Raw genomic sequence first — 21,604 nt, 5'->3', positions numbered from 1 at the left:
TCAAACAGGTAGAGTTGTTGGTAGCTCGGGAGATAGTCTGGTCAGCAAATGCTTGGCTTGCGACTATGGGGACTTGAATTTGATCCCCAGAATCAATATACAAAAGCCAGATGTGGTACAGCACACTTGCAATCTAAGCACTAGGGAGGCAGAGACAGGCAGATCCCTGGGATATGCTATCCAGCCAGCCTCACCTATTTGGTGAGTTCCAGGCTAGTGACGGGACCCATCTCATAAAATAAGAAGGTAGATGACTGCTGCAAACAACACCTCAGGTTGTCCCTTGGTCTAAACATACATGTGCACACTTACGGGGGTTCATATCAAGTTTGTATAATTTGTGATTGGTTGTAACTCCCAGTATTTGAACACATTTATAAATAACTTGTGTTTTTTTGTTTATTTGTTTCAAAGTTCTGAGTGTCATAGTTTTGGTTTTCTGTTTCTCTTCTTGCTCTCTTCCTTGAAGTAACATGCACAGGTCTCTTTGGGTCTCAGGAATAGTTGACAGTGCATTTATATTGCCTGAAAAAGAAAGCTCATTCATATGTGAAAATGACAGGGAAGACCTCATTTGTGCTTTTGTCTCAATGACAATCCTGTCTCTTTGTGTCTTCCCAGATCACATGGCAAAGGAGCCAGTGGAGGACACAGACCCCAGCACTTTATCTTTCGGCATGGTAGGTAGCAATTTTTACTTTGACTCTTCATGCCTTGTTATGTCACACTGTAGTCACCAAGCATTTCCAGGAAATCTCAGAAACCCCAAAGTAAGATTTTCCTAAGATAGACCTCCTTCTCATGGGATTCTCTGTGGTTTCATCATCTCCAGGCTAAAAACAGTGTTAGAACATGTGTTGGAGGTGTGGCTCAGTGGACAGAGTACCTGCCCAGCATACACAAAGCCCTGGGTTTGATCCCCAGTACTATATAGACAGATAAGGTGGTGCACACTTGTAATCCTAGCACTCTGTAGGTGGAGGCAGAGGATTGGGAGTTTAAGGTAATTTTCAGCTATATAGCAAGCTTGAAGCCAGCTTGAACTACATGAGATCTTCTCTGAAACAGCACCAAAGTGGTGTTAGATCCTCTTCTTGCTTCATGCATACCAAAAGTGACCTTCTTAGATGTTCCTAGGTCTTTGTCTGGTGCCAACTTTTAATACTATCTATTTTAGTTAACTTTCAGCATTCAAAATATACTATGGAGTACTGTCTCAGTTTTCAAACTAAGGACAGAGTCCTACAACTGTGAATATTGACCCAAATGACTGTCACAGAAATGGCAAGAAGAAATATGAACTCCCAGAATACACAAAGACAAAAATCTGAGCATAAGGCTGCAGGAAGTTGAGAGGAAGAATAGCACAGCCCAGAAGGGAGGAAGTGTGGTTTAGCGGTCAGAGCCAAGGAAGTTAAGAGGGGATTATTTTGTTTCATGTTCCAACATTAACCTGTTGACTCTGAATTCATTCCTATCTCTGAAGAAAAACAGTGAGTCAGGCCTACTGATAAGCCTGAGGCTAAAGACCTGGAAGGTTTAATTTTGCTTTATACTGCAACCCTGGGGATGGAGCCCGGGGCCTTCTGTATACTAGGCAAGCACTTTGCCGATGAACTAGCTACCCCCAGCCTGCTTCCAACGTTTTAAACTGAAACCCAACACAAAGCTCTCTTTTCACTTTGATCTCAGAACTGACATATAAAATAACTCTCTGCTTTTGTCCGTTTCTGCAGTCAGACAAGTATCCCATTCAAGACACCGGCCTCCCTAAAGGTAAGAACAGTTAATGGAAGGACTTCAGCTTGTGACTAATAGAGTATCTGGAACAAAGCACTGTTCAAAATATAGTTCTCCTTATTGAAGATGGTAAAACAGAAATAGACCAATAAATTAGCTCGAGGCTGGCTACACAGTTGTCCTCAGAAATGAATTTTCTTATTAAAACATGTCAATCATTTTATACCAGATTATAAATTGTATTTGCCAGGCATGAAATAAAGTCAGCGGGTTCTGTGTTCAAGGAACAGAACTGACTCAAATTTGGTTTTGTTTTTTTTTTTTGTTTGTTTGTTTATTTGTTTGTTTTTCAAGACAGGGTTTCTCTGTGTAGCTTTGGAGCCTATCCAGGCACTCGCTCTGGAGACCAGGCTGGCCTCGAACTCACAGAGATCCGCCTGCCTCTGCCTCCCAAGGGCTGGGATTAAAGGCGTGGGCCACTAATGCTGGGTTCAAATTTGTTTAAGAAGGAGGGGAAGAGTTGGGTGCTGTGGCTCATGCCTGTAATCCTAGCAGCATTTGGAAGGCTGAGAGAGGAAAACTACTATGAGTTTTTGGGCAGACTGGGCTACATAATACGTTCTAGGCCAGCGTAAGCTATAAAGTGAGACTTTAAGTTCTAGGCCAGACTGGGCTATAAAGTTAGACTGTTTCAAAAACCAAAGGAAAAAAAAAAGATATAGAAATAGAGAAGAAAAGAAGGAAGGAAAAGACTGGTTAGCTTAGGGGTATCAAGGGGCTTCTGGACCCACACATTTAAGGGTGTTCTTTGTTCAGCCCATTGACCTCATGGCTTTGCTTTCTTCTGTGCTACCCTTGTTCTTGGGTGAGACTTACTGCTGAGGAAGGCAAGAGTGTCTAAGCTGCTGTTCAAGATGGTGGTGGTCAGGGACCTCCTCAGAGCTATGATTCAGGCAGTGTGGGTCACATGCCCATCCCTGAATCAGTGTCGTCATCGAGAAGATGAGCAATGTGAGTGAGTCCTGAGCCCTGGCTCAGGAAGACCTAGAATAGATTTCATTGAAACCCAACAGTGTTCTGCGGCCAGACAAACAGCAAGGGATTCTTGTCAGGCCCCAAAGTCACCCCCAAAGTTGTCTTTTATAACCTGTAGCCCCAAGTTCAAACAAGGATAGGATCAAAAGTGACCCATGGTCCTGTGGGGTGTCTGCAAAGCCATCATGTTGCTTGTTATATCACAACATTGACTTGTACCCTGTGGACAACCCAGAGATGAGGGGACAGGGACAATCAGATCATCCCAGATCTAGAGATGGCAGGGCATCTGGCTGTCTGGTCTCTATGCAGAGGTGGCCTGTGGAACCCCTGCCCAAATTCCTAATATGTTCCCTGGCAGTGGGAATGGAGAAGAGATTTCCACCAGGGCCATCAATGGATAAGTCCAGGTTTCAGCCAAGGCACTGCACTGTCCCTTCTCTGGCCCCAAGATCTCCTGTCCCTTAAAGTGACATCATTAATGTGTCAGTCCTCTTCTATATACTGTGCATGGTCCTGGAGTGACTGTGGGATCCAGGAAGAGGCCAAAGTCTGGCTTGAGTGTAAACCATAGCTGTGTTTTGGGGATTTCTAGAAAGCTCCCTTACCCTGCATCTTCTCAACAGGTAAACTATCCTTCATCTAGAGCTCCTATTTTCTAGCTTATTTATTTAAACTTTAAAGTTAACATACAAAGTGATGAGTTTCATCATGACATTGCCTTACATATGTGTCATTATACTGTATTCTAACTTCCTGTCCCTTGCAGTCTCACTCCCTCCTCCCTCTAGCTAATCTACTTTCTTCCCCCAGATATTCCTTCCCAATTTCATGTTACATGTATTCCATTAACCTGTTTTTCCTTTACACACACACACACACACACACACACACACACACACACACACACACACAGGCGCGCGCATGCATGCACATATTTTTTTAAAAAAGAATTCAACAAAGATCCAGGTTCTAGACCACATTCTAATGAACATGAGCACTAGATGGGAATGGAGGGAAGACTGACCCAAACCCCACAGAAATCAGTTTGGGCACTGTCAAAGGCTTCTAAGTAGACTGGCCAAGGGGGGACACTTGTATATATGTCATAAAGGACTTTTCTTCTTTGCTCTAGAATGTGATTTCTTGTTTTGAAAGGAAAAGATCGCTGCTTAGAAACCCGATCCTGCACTAGAAATAGGGTCAGGTTCCTCCTAGAATCTGAGCTTTACACATCTTTAGTTCAAGTTGTCATGCCTTTATGAGAGGCATGTTGAAACAACACAGCAGACCTTCTCTTTGTCCTATGTCACAGGGAATAATATAAAGTGCATAATTTTTACGTCTCCAAATAAATGCACCGTTTTGTAGGTAAATAAATCTTGGTTAGAAGTTTTAAAATTTGAATTCAATAATAAGGAAATTTAATGTCTGATAGTGTTTTCCTTTATCTTCCTCAAAGGAGGACAAATCCATCATGAGATGTTTCGGATAGTTTTCTCATGGAATTTGTTCTTTAGGAGAGGGGAATGGAGGAGGACAGCCCAAAGGGGGAATAACAGCAAAGTATAATTATGCTTATGTTTGAAAATGTACCACAGTGAAATCTGTTACTTTATGTGCTGACTAAAGAGTTAATGAAGGGTTGGGGAGATGGTTCAGCCCACAAAGTGCCTGCTTCATAAGCTTGAGGACCAGAGTTCAGATCCCAGCACTACATATAAGACAGGCATGGGGATTTGAGTCTGCAAGCCTAGTACTAGGGCTTTGGATAAGGAGGATCCCCAGTGCTCAATGGTCAGCCAGCCTAGTTGAAACATTGAGCTCTAGGTTCAGTGTCTCAAAAGCAATAAGGTGGGGGAGAAGACACCTCACATTGACATCGGGCCTCCACAAATATATAAATAAGTACATAAGTAAATATATAAATAAATAAATTTTTAAAAAGAGTTAATTTTAGGTATCTAAAATCCATATGGACCTAAACATAAACTGCAATCTAATTATATTAAGTATCAGCTATAATTCCAGCATTCCAGTGAATGCTGGTGTCTGGTTTACTTAATATAGTAGTCACGGGTAATTAGCTTTAACAATTTCCCTATGGTTGAAAAGGCCTCCAGACTCATTTTCTTAAATAGGTTAGGCGAGCTTCCTAGCATCTGCTCTTCTGTCACTAGAGTCCTACATGATTCGTGTGCGGCTTAGACCTGTTCTTTAACGCGGGCCAAGCTCGAGTGCTTTTGAATGATGTGGTTTTGCTGCAAGTCATGTGGAAATCTAGGGTAATTTCAGTGATCAGCATATGATTTATCACACTCATTTCTCATCAGGGGCAAAGGCATAGCTTTCTCCGGAGTCAGTCTCTGTTCCTAGGCTCAGGGGTTTCTAGGGGCATTCTGCAGGGCTCCTTCTCCAGCAGCTCCACTGTGACCCTGCAGGTGCTTGACATTTGTGAAATGGGGAATGAATTAGTTACTTTTCTTGTTAATGAAACCAAAACCTCGACCTCCTCACCGCCCCGCCCCCAGAAGAAAAAAAAAAAAAAACAACTTAAGAAAGGACTTATTTTGCTTAAAGTTTCAGGATCCAATCCTTCACAGGGACGTGAGGCAGCAGGTCACGTGACACCTGCAGTCAGGAAGCAGAGAGGAAAAACCCTGAGGAAAAAACCTTTCTCCTTTTGTTTTGGTCCAGGACCCCAGCCCATGGGGTGGTGCTGCCAACATTCTGGGTTGTTCTCTCCTCAGACCTTTCTAGACAGATTCTTACAAACACACGTAGAGGTGTGTTTCCATGGTGATTGAAATTCAGTTACGTTGACGACGAAGCTGTTCAGCTTCATTACAGGGACGTCACTCCATTTTCATCACGAATCTCCTGACTTCTCCCAGAAACTGCTACCTTGAGCATCCCGAAGAGGATGTGTTTTCCTGTCACATTTGCAACTGTGTTTGGGAAAAACAGTTCTGGTTTTTGAGTGCATATTCACAGCAGGAGACAGCTGTACCCAGACAAGCCCTCAGGTAAATTAAGAAGACTATTCATCTTTGGCTGGCCGGGTAGTACAGGCCTGGTACTGGAAAGGCTGAGGCAGGAGAGTTCAGCGCCTGCCTGGGGTTACAGAATGAGGCTGTCCCAGGCAGCTTAGTAAGACCCTGTCACCAAACAGTAAAAAAGGAGCCCAGAGACAAGCTCAATGGTAGAACATCTGCTAAGTATGTGTGAGGACCTTAGTTCAACGCCCCCAGTCCTGAAAAAACAAACATACAAAACCTAATCATTTTCTTTGGAGTGCCTCTCTCCTACTGTTCAAAAAGATGTCATAGTAACTTTAAGATTCAGGAGCTAGAGAGATGGCTCAGTACCAGAATAATCACTGTTCTTCCAGAGGACCTGAGTTTGGCTCCCAGCACCTATATCTGGCCTGTAGCTCCAGCTCCGATGCCCTCTTCTGGCCTCTGAGGGCACCCACCCATACACACATGAATCAAAATGAAATAAAATATTTTAAAACATTAAAATGCAAAAAAAAGTGATATAAATTGATTCTGTTTTTTATGAATCTGAGCATTCATGCATGCCTGGGAAATGCTTTGGTACTGAAATACATCCATAGCCCAAGGAATTTGAACTTTCTGTTATTTTAAGCACCCAGATACACTTCATTTAATTTTTTTTTATTGTGATGCTAGAGATCAAACCCAGAACCCTCATGCATGCTAGGCAAACACTCTGCTGCTGAGCCACTTCCTCCCAGCCTCTGGAATGTTCATTTTACAACTTCAGCATCACTCGCACGTAGCCTGCTATAAGGAATGCTCAAATTAAACAAACCCTTGATAGTCCTTCCTCCCGGACTAGTCACGGATCTCTTGGGTATCTGGACTCCATCCAGTTGAGTGCTCTCGTTTGTAGCCTGGGTGGGGCCATCCAACTCCCCAATGGCAAGATTTGCTCTTTGGGTACAGGAAGCAGAAATGCTGAGCAAAGTGCGGGTGTACTGGCTGGGAGAACAACAGTACCCAAAGCTCTGCTTCTTTTCTTTTTTGATCAGCACAGGGTCCTCAGCCTGCCCAGCCTGCTCACTTCAATCCCCTCAGAGGTCAAGGGGCAGGCGGGTCACTATCCTGAGTCACATCAACCAACGTGCCACAGCTCACCTGTGCTGCTGCTGTACATTCACAGAGCATGTTTAGAACAGATACAAGCATAGGTGGCTCATGTGGTCACCGTGCACACGAAGCACCAGAGGATCCCTGGTCAGTGGAACCCAAACAGCAGTCGGCCAGGGTACTATGCTGTCACTGCTTGGACAAATAGGTGTCCAGAGACTAACCTGCCACCCTCCTCTCCAGTCACTTAACAATAGTTTTCATCCTGGGACAAGAGATGGCCTCATTGAGCCACACAGGCTAAGTTCAAGTCCACCCCAGGTAGCCGTCACCAGTGAAGTCAGTTAGCCAAGAACAGATAATTCATTCTCACCAAATGTCCTTGGCCATGGCCTGGTCACTGTATTGATCAAGAAGTAGTTTTTGACTGCCTTCTCCATATCCTGTTGATGAAGGTGGGATGCTACCCTAGGTGATGGGGCTAGCCAAACACATGGTGCCTGGCCCTGGACAGATGAAATGCGGGTAAAGCTACAGAGTCACATACATCTGTAGCCTGGGGAACAAGGATACCTCACAGTATACAGAGCCACACCAGATTGCACTTAGGTACATGGGACAGTTAAGGGAGTACAGGCTGTGAGAGGCAAGTTCTGTGACATCTACAGGGTGGGGTCTCTGGTTCCTCTGGAAAGGCTATTGCCTTCTTTGAATAATTCTTTTTGTTGGCACTGAAAGGAATCCTGCTGCTCCAACATCAGCAATAAGAACAACATCCCAATAAGAACATTGTGTAGCTGGAGAGAAGAGTTGGGACCTGAACTTGTCCTCATTCAGATCCATCCCAATTTTACCAGATGCCAAAGCCTCTCTTAATTCTGAGTATTAATTTTAGGTTTTAAGCTGGAGTGTGTGCTTTCTTTACCAAGCTGTATTCTGTTCTTTTTGTCCCCCCTCCCCAGCCAAGGAGTGTGATGCAGTCACTTCCAACTGTCCACCAAATTCTGATGATCAACATCAGAATCAGGTAAGAATAATATTAACTATTTGTTGAACTGCAAAGACCCAGAGCATTTATAAGAATGATCTGAAAGAGCAGTAAAAATAAAAATGAGGACGCGCATAGCAGTGCATTCCTGTAATCCCTCCACCGAGAGGGCAGAGACGCCAGGATCATGGCTTCAAGACCAGACTGTGCTGTGTGAGACCCTTTCTCAAAAGACAAGAATTGATCTGGGGAGATGCTTGCTATGGAGGCATGAGGACCTGAGTTCAGATTCCTGGCACCCATGTAAATGCAGGTTGGTGTGGTGGCCTGCCTGTGATCCCAACCATAGAGAAGCAGAAACGGTGGGGGTGGGGCGCAGGAGTAAGCCAGCTAGATGGACTAGTGGAAGCTCTGAGTGCAAGTGAGAGGTCTTTGATATATACGGTGGAGGGTAACGTCAGGAGACACTGAATGTCAGGCTTTGACCTACACACACACTCAATAAAGCTCCACAAGGGTGAGTATCTAAAGGTGAACAGTAGAATTGCAGTAGCTCTCAGCCATTTCTTTGTTTTCCTTGTTTTATTCATGCAATCTAAGCTTTACAATATTAAACCTTTTATCATCAAAAGAAACGGGGGCTGGGGAGATGACTCATTCAGTAAAGTATTTGTCATGCAAGCTTGAGGACCTGAGTTCAGATCCCAGCACCCATGTAAAAAGGCAAGCACAGAAGTGTGTACCCACAATGTGGATAGGTAAACTCCAGGTTCTGTGAGAGACCCTGTCTCAAAAAATAAGGTGGGTAGTGCCTGGTCCTATCGGGTTCACATGTGCTCCTTTTCTCAGTGCTCACTAGCAACATTGTTTCCAGTTCAATCTCCTAAGCTACAGTTAGAGCATTAAGTGTCTCAGAAGCATGCCCCTAAGACAGGCTGCTTCATGCCTGTGCCTTCACACACCAAGTTGATTCCTAGCAAGTTTTGTTTAGCGATGCTTTAAAAACAACACTAAGTTTTGAGGAAGAGATGGAAAAGGACCTGCCAGGCAAAGGCCTAAAGGTTTAGTCAAGGTGGGCTGAAGATGTGTGTTAAGTTTGGGCTACTGATGGGGCCATTGTTGAACCGGAAAGTGGTTTCTCTTGGCGGTGGGAAAAGGAAGTATTACAGGAATTGAAGACTTTGAGACTTCTTACATTCTGAGAGCAGAGGGTCTAATTGGTGGATTAGCTAACTCTGGCGCTTTTTTTGTTTTGTTTGTTTGTTTCCATTCCCTAGAAATAACCCAAGATCAATTCTTTTTCTAGAATTTAGTCATTTATTTAACAGAGCAGTTTTAGGTCCACAGGAGAATCGAGTTGGAGGTACAGAGATTTCCCACCTAACAACTTCCGCACATACACAGCCTCCCACGTTGCAAACATCCTCTACCACGGTGGCACAGTTGTTACTGCTGGTAGACTCACATTGACACATCATCAGCCACAGGCCAGCATGTGCACTGAGTCTCATTCTGGGTGGTTTACATTATGTGGCTTTGGCCAAATGGTTAATGCCATGCACCTGCCATGACAGAATCACACAGGGCAGTTTCACTGTGCTAAAAATCCTTTGTGCTCAGCTGTTCAGCCGTCCCTCCCCTCAGCCCCTGGCAATCTCTGATCTTTTCATCATTTCTATAGTTTTGCCATTTCCAGGATGTCACAGAGTTGGGATCACACCATAGGGCTTCTTGCATTTAGTATTCAAATAGTATTCAAATCCTATATGCATTTAAACCTCTGTGTCTTTTAATGGTTGGCATTTCATTGCCTTTATGTGCTATGTAGTATTTCACTATCTGGATACACCACTGATTATCTATTTACCTACTGAAGGATATCATGGTTGTAAGAAATAAACCATTTTGATCCGTTTTCAGTATGGGGTATGTTTAGAGCTCTTCAAAGAATCACAGATAAGTAGGAGGCATGAGGCCCTAGTTTCCCCTAGCTGGCCACTGGTGCCAGCTTGTCTAGATGTTGGCAGTTTGTTCTGGGTTGAAAAGTTATAGGGAGTCTGCTATATAGCTGAGCCATAATAAAAAGGGGGGGGGATTTTAGACCTCGGGATATGTTAGATAAAGCTTTGCATCCTAAACCACTAGGATGGAAAATTTAGTGGGAATTATGCTAAATGAGCATGGAGATTGTAGCTCTCTGGAGAGCAGACTATGGGACAGAGGAGGCAGCGAGTTTTGGAGATCATTAAAAAGCCATTGTCTGCCCTAAGTCAATGGTGCTAGCCATTTTTGCCTTTTCTCTAGAATTCTACAGAATTGGAAAATAAAAATAGTGTCACTGTCTCTAGTGTCTTGAATTTGTCATTACAGAGTGAGGGTTTTTTTTGTCTCACAATGGTTGCCTCAATGTTCTGGCCCTTAGGAAAAATCAGCTCTAAGCACCTGTGTGCAGGTTTGGGCATGTACAAGTGTCCAGGAGTATGCCTGCCGGCCGGCAGGGTAAAAAAGTTCAGTTTTGTAAGAAGTTGACACCACAGTGTGACTTCCAGAGTGACAGCTCCATGGTGAGTTCTCACCAGAAGCCAATAAAAGTTCAGTTGCACCACATTATCCGGCATTTGGTGCTCTCTGTGTTTTGATTTTTTTTGGCTATTCTAAAAGGTGTATAGTGGGTGTTTTAATTTGCATTTCTGTAATGGCAGGTGGTGTGGATAGAATGTCTTTTAATATACTAATTTTCTATCTGTATATTTTATTTATAAGGAGTGTTTAGGGATTTTGCTTATATTTTGAAGATGCATTTATGTATTTATTTTTATTTTAAGTGTGTGTTGCCTACATGTATATAAGGGTACCACAAGCATGCCTGGTCCCTGCTAAGGCCAGATAATAGTGTAGGGTTCCCTGAAACTGGAGTTACAGTTCTGAACTGCTCCTTGTGGTCCTCTGCAAGAGCAGCCAGTACTGTTAACCACTGAGCCATTTCTCTAGCCCAGTTTTGCCTGTTTTTAAATTGGCTCCTTGTGTCCTTTTCGTTGGGTTTTAAGGGTTCTTTGCATATCTTAGATGGTTTATTATTCAAAGTATCTTTTGCAAATAATTCTCTCCTGATATGTGGGTCATCCTCTCCTTTTTTTTTTTTTTTTTTTGGTCAGGGCCTTAGTGGAGCAGACATTATGGCGTTTTTTTTTGGGTGGTGGTTGGGTTGTTTTGGTTTGGTTTGGTTTTTTTGAGACAGGGCTTCTCTGTGTAACTTTGGAGCCTGTCCTGGAACTTGCTCTGTAGACCAGGCTGGCCTTGAACTCACAGAGATCCATCTGCCTCTGCCTCCCAAGAGCTGGGATCAAAGGGCGTATGCCACCACCACCCAGCTCAAACATTGTTTAATGAAGTCCACAGGGACCACTGAGTAGGAAAATGTGTGGCAGTGGAAAGGGCCAGGGAGACACTGTGCCAACATACATGTTCAGGTAGACTTTGTGATCTTATTTAAAGCCTCTGGAACATACAGCTTTCCTGGAGGACATTTACCTATCTAGGTGTTTGGCAGGCCATTTGGATTAATATTTGTTTTTTTTTAGTGAATATGCAAAATGATAGGATTAGGAAGGCATTTTAAAACATAATTTGTTTTTGTTGCTCCTCCTTCCTTCTACCCTAGTCCCTGTACCTCCCCACTTCTGTCTTCCTTTTCTACTTTCACAACACGTTTCCTGTTACCTTCCTCTCTTCGTTAAGTTAGGGACAGTGGCACCTATTTTTCTTTACCTGAAAGCCTCCAAGACAATAATCTTGGCCTGGGGATGAGATTCCACTGATAGAGCATCCACCTGCCATGTAGAAATCCCTGGGTACCATCCTCAGAACCATGTGAAAACCAGCATGGTGGCACACACCTGTAATCCCAGCACTTGGGAGATGGACGAAGAAGGACAGGAAGCTCAAAGTCATTCTCAGTTGCAAAGTGAGTTTGAAGACAACCAGAACTACATGAGATCTTGCCTCCTTCAGGATGTCAGGGTATATATACATATCCTATAATTCTCTTGGCATTTTAGAACATCAAGTCTTTACTCAGGTCCAGAGGTAGTTCTGTAGAACAGAAGAAATCCTGTTCTTCTGGCTAATAATCTGAGTTCTGCAGTTTCCATTCTTGGGTTAAGCTACTGACTACAACTTTGTAACCTGGTGATATCTGACTAGATTCCTAGGATAACTCACCATCTTGATAACTGTAGCTTCATAGTGTGTTTTAAAGCTAGGTGATTAGAACCCACTGCTTTCCAACAATTGACTATTCTGGATTGGAGGAAATCCACTTTCTGTATCAATTTTAGAATCAATTTGTCAATATTCAGAAATAGTTTGCTGGGACTTTGCCTGGGATTGAGTTGACTCTGTAGGTCCACTTGGGGAGAACTGATGGCCTATACCAATTACTGTTTCCCAGTTTTCCAAAGATGACAGGCACTGAGGGGACCTCTTTAGGTATCCCTTCTACACCCTGTGAGTGGCCTTATTTCTTACAGACCTGACTATATATCCCAGTATGTTTTGCACATTCTACATAATGACCTGTGTTTGAAGGCCCTAGGGATTTATTAAATCTTTACCAGCTTTTCTACTAATGATGAAAATACACTGTAATAGAATAGAAAAATGGACTATCCAGGAAATAATTCCATTGATATATATGTAGTAAATAATTTCTAATAAATGGTGATTTAGTTTTGCTTAGATTATACATTATTTTAGACACATATACATATATAAAAAAGCATCACCTGTTTTCTGTAGATTTAACTAAAAAAGCAATGCCCTATGGTTGACCTGAGCCCTTTAGAGATGGCCATCTTGCTTGTCTTGGCCATTCCCACATTGCCCCCCAGAGGCCTGACATTTCTCAGTTGGCAGCAGTTGATGTACCAGGCCACATCAACCTAGAGAGATTGTGGATTTTCCCTCCACTTCTGAAGGGCACTGGGCTGAAGGAACAGCCTGTATGGTTGCTTACCAGACCTCGCCTGGTAAATGCAGGGTGTTTGGGTTTCCTTTCTTGTTGTGACTAAAACCCCAACAGAAACATCTTAAGAGAGGAAGAATTTATCTGGGGTCACAGTTTCAGAGGTACAGTACATCATGGTGGGGAAGACATAGTAGACTTCCTCGTGGTGGGATCATACGGCGGCAACTCCGCAAATCATGGTATATAGCAGCAAAGAACTAGCATCAGAGGTGGGTGTAAAAAGTCCTGAGCTTAGTGACCTAAGTCCTCCAAGCTAGGTCCAAAATCCCAGATTGTCCATGACCTCCCCTAACAGTGCCAGACTCTGGGGACCAAGTGTTGAAACAGGTGAGCCTGGAGGTGACATTTCAGACTGAGACCTTACTCAGGCGTTGCTCTTTTCTTTGTGTTGCATTGTGAGGCACTGGGTAGAATTCTAACCAGCAGCCTTGTTGTCTTGGCAGAGCAATGGGCTCACCAGAAGATATGCAGATCCGAAGCCATTAAGTGAATGGTAATAACAGGGCATGGCAGGGACCAGCAAGGCTGCAGATGCTATCTGTCATTAGTCAGCCTGGCAGGCCCCTGCCTGCAATTCTGGACACGCAGCAATCCTTTCAAGCTCCAACAAGATCTGTTTCATAGATTGGCGGGTCCTTGAACTTTTTTCTCTGAGGGAAAATCAGATATCTCTGGCTTATTTGGCAATTTCTTACCTTGCCCCTAGTGTGAAGTTTATGGGACAAGGAACCAACACTACCCAGTAATACATACATGGTTTATTTTTAACCCTAATAAGAGAGACTCCTGCTGTAGCCTGCTACTCCAAATAAACCCCTTTTCCTTAAATCAGGTCTCTTGACACACAGTTGTCTGGGCATCTTGGGAGAGAGAGTGAATTTCAAGGGGTTGGAAATCACCTGCTTGGTGTTATGCACGGTGGTCTTGCCATCTCTCTGCCTCCACTGAGATGGCTGACAAGCAGTTCATGTCAGATTGAAGATGCTACCTTTGAGTAGACACTTTGATGTTAGAAATACTTGAGCTGGAATGGCAGGATGGCTCAGTAGGTAAAGGCACTTGCTGCCAAACCTGATGACTTGGGTTCAATTCCTGGGACCCACATGGTAGAAGGAGAGAACCCAGACATTGTCCTCTGACATTCATACTCATACTATGACATTTGTGTACACACAGACTCACACAGATACACATACACACACACAAAGAGATATAATTAGTAAAAACCTTTTAAAATTAAATAAATACCCAAGCCTGGTATAATGGTTCACACCTGAAATGCTAGCACTTGGGAGGTAAAGGCAGGATATTCAGTTCGCCATCCTCAGCTACATAGTCAGTTCAAGGCTAATCTAAGCTACGTGAGACCTTGTCTTTAAAAAAACAAACAAACAAAAAAATAGAGGCTGGAGAGATGGCTCCGTGGTTAGGATGCTCTTCCAGAGGATCGTGGTTTGATTCTTAGCACTCACATGGTGGTTACTCCAATTACAGGGGATCCTTTGACCTCTTCTGGTTTCTGTGTACGTGTAACATACATTCACAGACACACATGCACATACATGTAAATAAAAACAATAAATATATATCTTTGTTTAAAAAAAAAGTCAAACAACTAAAAGTGGGTAACAGGCCAGGAGGTAGTGGTGTACACCTTTAATCCCAGTACTTGGGAAGCAGAGGCTGGGGGAATTCTGTAAGTTCCAAGCCAGTCTGGTTTACAAAGTGAATTCCAGGGCAGCCAGAGCAACACAGAGAAACCCCTGTCTCAATTAAAAAAAAAAAAAAAAAGAATTTCTCTTTCCATCTTTTGATCAGCAGAGACAATCCTGTCCCAAACAAATAGCCATCTGATTCTATCTCCTGCCAGTATTTAATGCCCTCAGAGTATACCAGCTTACTTTTTCTACACTACAGGTGTGTGTTCCAGACACTGAACTTGCAATTATCCTCCCCCCCACCACCAGCACTGCCCACAGGATGGTTGGTCCTGGGTCATGGCCAAACTGGGAATAAACCCTGCAGCCCATACTCTGAGGCTTTCCTCTCTGCCCCAGGTTTGCCCCTCTCTGCAGGCCCTGTTGCCTTTTGACACCCCACACACACACGCGCACACACACACCTCCCTGTTTGCCCTTCTGGACTTGCTCATGGCTGTAGGAAGATGTTCTTGTCATTCCTGGCCCCCACAGCCCTCCAGTGGCCGGACACTGATCCAGGTTAATGTCCTGGTTAGGCAATTTGGTGATAATCTCCCTGACATTTCTGTGAGATCTGCCTTGTCAACTCTGAGGCTTAGTTTCTATTTTTGATGACTGGGAATAATGGAATGTCAGTCTTGGTTCCCAATGGTGCTACAGCAAACCCATGCTCCCCAATGTCACTCACTATTTCAAAGCTAAGAGTTTTTTTCTATAATGAAGCTCTCCAGAAATAAACATCTAAAAGAAAATTGTAGTATTTTGACTTGATATGGCTTATTAAGGCCAACAGCTTTGACTTAGTACTATTTTTTGGACCAAGTCTAGATTAAATATGTGTGGCCTTGTTGGGGCCTGTAATCCTAACTAACTGGGAGGCTGCTGCAGGAGGATCAAAGGTTAGAGGTTGACCTGGACTACAGGATGAGTTCAAAGCCAACTTAGGCAACTTGGTGGGACTCTGCCTCAATTTTTTTTTTAATGAAGAAAACAGGACTGAGGATAGTTTTCAATGGTAGAACACTTACCTAGCATGTATAAGGTCCTAGGTTCAAATCTTTGTACTAGAAAATATATATGTATATATGTGCACACATATAAACATATACTTCTGTGTATATACACATATATGTATGTTTACATGTACATATACACAAACACATATACATATATAAGTTTATATATGTGTGCATATACACATGTGTATACACATATACATATGTATGTATACATACATACATTCATGGAAAGACATGGAGAAGTCAAAGTTTTCTAGAACTTAGTTGTTTTCCTATGGTAATCTAAACATTTTTTCTTAATAATGAAATTGAACGCTTTTCTAATTAACTGATGCCAAGCCTTCTCTTCTTGTTACTCTTCAGAACTCTGTTGACTGTAATACATTTGGGTTTCATGAGTGGGTTAGAATTTCCTGTGGGCCTCAGTTGGTCTAGGTGTTTAGCAAAACCACCCTCACATACTGTGGACAGTAGAAACAGATGTAATTTTAGAGAAAATTATCTAGCGGTACCTGTTGCTAATCAAGTGAGCAATCTTGCTTTAAGGGCAGGACCCCAGAGAAGGCAGAGGGCAAGATTCACATGGTGGCACTGGAAATTGAGGAGTTACAAACATCTGCATGTTTCTTGGTTGATACTGGTTGAGTAAGTCAGGGTAAAACTAACTTCATTCACACTGTTAAACTAGGTAAACTGTGTAAAACTATGAAAAAGAGGAAAGAAAGTTAAGCATGTTGGCTCATGACTGTAACCCCAGTACTTAGTCAGAAAATCAGGAGTTCAAGTCCAGCCCAAACTTCATGAAATCCTATCTCAGACAGACAGACTGACTGACTGACCGACTGACTGACAACTGATTTTAGGAGAAATTCCAGGCTGTAAGTTGGCTCAGAAGATAACTGCCAACTGCTAAGTCTGAAAACCATAGTTCTATCTCTTGGTCCATAGGAGAGATGGCTAAGTAGTTATAAGCACTTCTGCTCTTGTAGAGACCAGGGTTTCAGTTCCCAGGACCCATGTTGGGCAGGTCATACCTGTAACTCCAGCTCCAGGGATCCAGTGCCCTCTTCTGGCTTCCTCAGGTACCTACACACACACACACACACACACACACACACACACACACACACACACTAGAGCTGGAGAAATGGTTCAGTGGCTAAAGTGTATATTCTCTTGAGAGAAACTGAGGTCAATTTACAGCACCCATTTTGAGTGGTTCACAACTGCCTATAACTCAATCTCTGAGGGATCTGATGCCTCTGGCCTCCAAGAGCACTACACTCAAGTGTACACACATATATACACCAATAAATTAAAATAAGAATAAATCCAAAAATAATTTTAAAGAATAATAAAATAAATTTTTAAAATATAAGAACTGTTTTAAATAATAAATAAAATAATTAAAATACATTGAAATAGCCATCCAAAATGTAAACTTTTTTCCATGTGAATACGTGAAATGATGTGTCTTCCTTGGGCTCACACACTATAATGCAGCCCAGGAAACTCACAGAACAACCAATGTATGATGCTGTTCTCTCCATACATGGCCCACAGCCTCTGTTCCAAACAATACTGGTACTAAAAGCCTTGGGTTTGTCAATGAAAGAGATCTAAGGAGAAGCTCCCACCACCCTCGAATCTCCATGTCTTGTGGTCTACCTGTGCTTGCACACATGAACCATAATCACCCATGAAGTGTTCTGTGACATTTTTGAACAGTAACCAGCTCTACTCGATACACGAAGGGGAAACCCATGATCTTTTACCTCTGTGCCTGTAGTGTGAGTTTGAAATTACACTCAGCACCCTGGCCTCCCAGTTCTAGCAACAGCTAAGGTTTTGACCCACACTTCAACTCCAGCTGTGGCAGGTCTATGTCATCGCATAGAAAAACCACTGAGGAGAAGAAAGAGCTAAATATACACAATCTGCAGGTTTGTTCTCAACTGAGGAACAACCGTGGCATTTCTTTGAAATTTTTGATCTTCTGTATTTAGTTTTTCATCCACAGTATAGAGATCCCTGTGGCTGGCCTCACTTGAATCCCTGCCCACGTTTGTGCCATCTTTGTTTTTTCTGGGCTTTTAACACATGACTCCTGAGAGGTTGGTCTTTACATATACAGCCAACATTAGATGGGAGACAAACTGAAAGCATTTCCTCTTATTTAATATAGTGCTCAAAGTCTTAGCTGTAGCAATTACACAAGAGAGAGGCATAAAGGGGATAAAAATGGGAAACAAAGATGTCAAACTATCCCTATACACAGATGACATGACTTTACTTCAATGACCCTATAAAATCTACTAGAAAGCTCCTATGTCTAATAAACACAGTAAAATCGTAAGATACAAAATCGATATAAAAATTAAAACAATATCCTTCATAGATAGCAACAATATAAAATGGAGAAAGAAATCAGGAAAAATATCCCAGTCAAATTGGGGGAGGGGGAAATACCCAGGAACACACCCAGCTAAAGAAAAAGACCTCCCATGCTCATGGATTGTCAGAATTAATATTTTGAAAATGACTATACTACTAAAATTAGTCTGCAGTTCTAATTCAATGCCTGTCAAACTTCTGATGTCACATTTCACAGATCTAGAGAAAAAAAAAGCAATACAATAATTGACGAGGAACCACAAAAGACTACAGATACCCAAAGCAGTCCTCACTTCAAATTATACTATAGAACTAGAGTGACAAAATCAGCCTGGGGTTGGCTGAAGAACAGATAGATAGAGGGCCCAGAAATAAACCAATAAAGCTAAGCCCACCTAATTCTTGACAGGCACAAATACACACCGATGAGGGAGATAGCCTATTTAATAAAGGGTGTTGGTAAAACTGAACCTCCACCAGTAGAAGAATAAAATTAGATATATACTATTATTTAATTTTTAAATATACTTATTTAATTCTTTTTCTTGAATGCCCCTTATTGTGTCCCCCACATCCTCTTTCATGGTTTATTGGGTGACATTTCACTTTAGGCCTTTCTACTCTGCCGGGGACCTCTCCCACGTATGTGCCTTTTACCTCCCAATGCCTCCACTCTTAGTTAGCTCACTTCTTTATTTTTTTGTTTTATTTTATTTTGAGGCATAATCGTCTTGCCTGGGATTCCCTGTGTAACCCAGTCTAGCCTCAAACTTCTGACTCTCCTTCTTCCACTTCCTGAGTGCTGGGATTACAGACAAGTGTTATTAATGCCCATTTTATTCAGGGACAGGGATCCAACCCTGGGCCTTGTGCATGCTGGGCAAGCACTCTACTACATGAGCTTCATCCTCAGCACTTAGTTAAACCTATTTTGAACATAGCCTTTGTGCTCAGCACTAGAGATGAGTAAGATGTGGTTGCTGCCCTTCATGGTAGAGCTGTAACAGAAGTGTGCACAAAATTCATAAGCCAAGGAGCAAGGGAAGTTACTGGAGACAATGACACCATCTCTCCAGAGACTGAAGAAGACAACGACCTAAGGCAAATGCAGATGCTCCTGAGGATGGGAGGAATCCACTGGCTCTACTTGTATATTATGAAGTAGGGGGAGAGAAGGAGACAGGGACCTCAGTGGTGAGTGGTGGGTCTGCATAGGACCCAATAAAACTCAGGATAGTTGGCTGGTGTATTAGTTCTTCAGAGGAACAGAACTGGCAGAATGAATACACAGCAAAGGGGGATTTAGTAGACTGGCTTACAGGAAATGGTCTGGGTAGTCTAGAGATAACTGGAGGCCTCAGCAGTCCCAATATGGTCCTGAAGACCTGAAGACTTCCTGGAGAGGCCCAGGGCTTCATGTTGAAAGAAACTATTAAAGTCAGGGAAAGATGGCAACAGAGGTAGCATGCACAGTCACAGCAACAACACAGTAGATGAACATGCCAATGAGATGTGAAGCTAGCAGGCAAAAAGCAAAAGTGGTTCCCTGAAGCCTCCTTCTATCTGGACCATAGGTGGACAGTCCTGCCCACATGTAGGGGGAGACTTCCCATTTCAAATAACCTAATCAACACCTTACAGGTATGTCCAGAGGCTTGCCTCAGGGGTGCTCTAGATCTTGCCAAGTTGACAGCATCACATTGGAGGACCCTAGGATGAGTAGGGAAACAGCGGGATCAGATAGCATGAATGTGTGAGGTTTTCAGCTTTCTTTTCTCCAGCAAAGCATAGCAGGTTAGAGCAAGATGGGTTGGAGTGTAGGAGACTCCAGGGATTTGTCAGGGGCCCACAATTATCAAACAAAACCAGCACACAACCAGGAATGATGGCTGTTGTGTGAACTTGTCCTGGGGAAACATAGACAAACATCTGCCCACCCCAGATAGGATACCAATGAGTGACCAAAGCAGTGACTCCATCCAAGAGTAGTTTGGCAAAGTGAGGTGATTGGATTTACCAATGGAAGGTGGATGAGGGGTTGCTTGAGGGAGTGTGGGAGGACCCAGGTCACAGAACCCACATGGGGCATTTGGAGAAGGCTCCCAAAAGGAAGTGATGTGTCAGCTAAGGCCTGATGGGGGCAGGATGGGAACCTTACAGAGCTTGGGACATTGGAGCATTCCAGGTAGACCCAACCACATCTGTGGCAGCACCACCCACCCAGAGAGATGTTTCCTCTTCCATTGCCTATGGCCTCTCAGCAGATCTTGTCTTCACTTGGCCCTCAGACCTGATGATTTCCCTACAACTCACGAGGGTCACCTCCCTTCTCTCTGCCCTGATTCTGTTTTCCTCCTGTTGCCATCACAATGTAGGATTTGGGTACCACTGGAGGTTGGGACCTTCCAGCTTACTCTCTATTTCTCATCTCTCCTTCCAGAATCTGCTCAGCATCCCTAGTTCCATCACTTGCTGTGGTCTTTTCTGGGGATAGTACTTTCAGCTATTCTCGGTTTCTAGGGGTTATTGTATATGGACCTGACCTCTTCCTTGTCCATAACCTCTTCAGAGCCTGCTCTGCCTTCTCTTCACTTCCTCTGCTCATTTCCTAGTGACTTCTTCACATCTAGACTTCTTGCTTTCCCCTTCCTCCCAGATACAGAGTCTGTATCCCAGACTCAGCCCCTGTCTTCCATGTGTCTGTACCTGCAGCCAGTCAGGTATTTCTCCTGCTAATTTTACACTGTTTTGGATAGCCTCATCCTTCTTCTGGTGAGAGGCCACGGTGAGCCCTACTGTGTAGATAAAGTCCAGCACTTACAAGGGCATCAGACATTCCCTTCTGCCTGCTATCTCAAATCTCTTCTCACCTCTGTCTAAGACCCAGTGACACTGAGCAATTTCCTGTTTTTCTGTGTCCTTGTCAACTGGTGTAGGCTCTAGGCAAATGCCCTGTTCTACAACTGTCCATTTTCCAGGCCCTCAGCAGGATCAGTCTCAACCTGTTAGATGTCTTTGCATCTAAGAAGTGATCTCCAGTTTATTTTTATCTTATTTATAGATTTTTGTGGTATTGTTATTTGTGTTTTTGTTGTTTGGTTTGTTTTTCAGAGACAGGGCCTCATGCAGCCCAGGCTGGCCTGGAACTCCTGCTCCTCCAGCCTTCACCTCTCAAGTGCTGGGATTACAAACATGCACCAATGTTCCTGGTCTTACGTGTGCTGGGGATCAAACACAGAGCTTCACACACTCTGCCAACTAGGTTATATTCCCCACCCTCCTCTTCCTTGCCTCATTCTCCACAAAACCCCCTCAAACAAGGTCTCATGTAGCCTAGAGGGGTTTGAACTCTCAGTCCTCCTGCCTTCACCTCCAAAGTTCTGGGATCATAGAGGTATGTACCACCCCACCCAATTTGTGTTTGGTGTGTTGAGATAAGTTCTTACCTTAGCCCAGACTGATGTCTATAACCAGGAAATCCTCCTGCCTTTGCCTCCCCAGTGCTAGGATTATAGCTGGGAACCACCACACCCAGTTTCGGGTTTTGTTTAACTTTTTTGAGATGCTCAGGATTGAACCCGGGGCCT

The 21,604-nt window shown here is 43.3% G+C and overlaps 1 protein-coding gene across 5 annotated transcripts in view; it reads left to right on the top strand.

The window, feature by feature from the left end:
- The window catches only part of Edaradd (EDAR associated death domain), a 43,037-nt gene that overhangs the window by 10,667 nt on the left and 10,766 nt on the right, over window positions 1-21,604 (top strand). For 2 of the 5 annotated variants that reach the window (XM_027409444.2, XM_027409447.2), the window contains exons 2-4: window positions 622-680; window positions 1,737-1,776; window positions 7,853-7,917. In XM_027409444.2, the coding sequence (XP_027265245.1) occupies window positions 622-680; window positions 1,737-1,776; window positions 7,853-7,917 (164 nt within the window). Of the gene's footprint in view, window positions 1-621; window positions 681-1,736; window positions 1,777-5,648; window positions 5,802-7,852; window positions 7,918-21,604 lie in introns of those variants that run through there. The other 3 variants (XM_027409445.1, XM_035442852.1, XM_027409446.2) reach the window with 3 other exon arrangements.

Source organism: Cricetulus griseus, chromosome 3, assembly GCF_003668045.3.
Source record: "Cricetulus griseus strain 17A/GY chromosome 3, alternate assembly CriGri-PICRH-1.0, whole genome shotgun sequence".
Classification (NCBI taxonomy): domain Eukaryota; kingdom Metazoa; phylum Chordata; class Mammalia; order Rodentia; family Cricetidae; genus Cricetulus; species Cricetulus griseus.
Note: the sequence above shows the minus strand (reverse complement) of the source record. Positions and strands in the feature narration are given on the sequence as shown.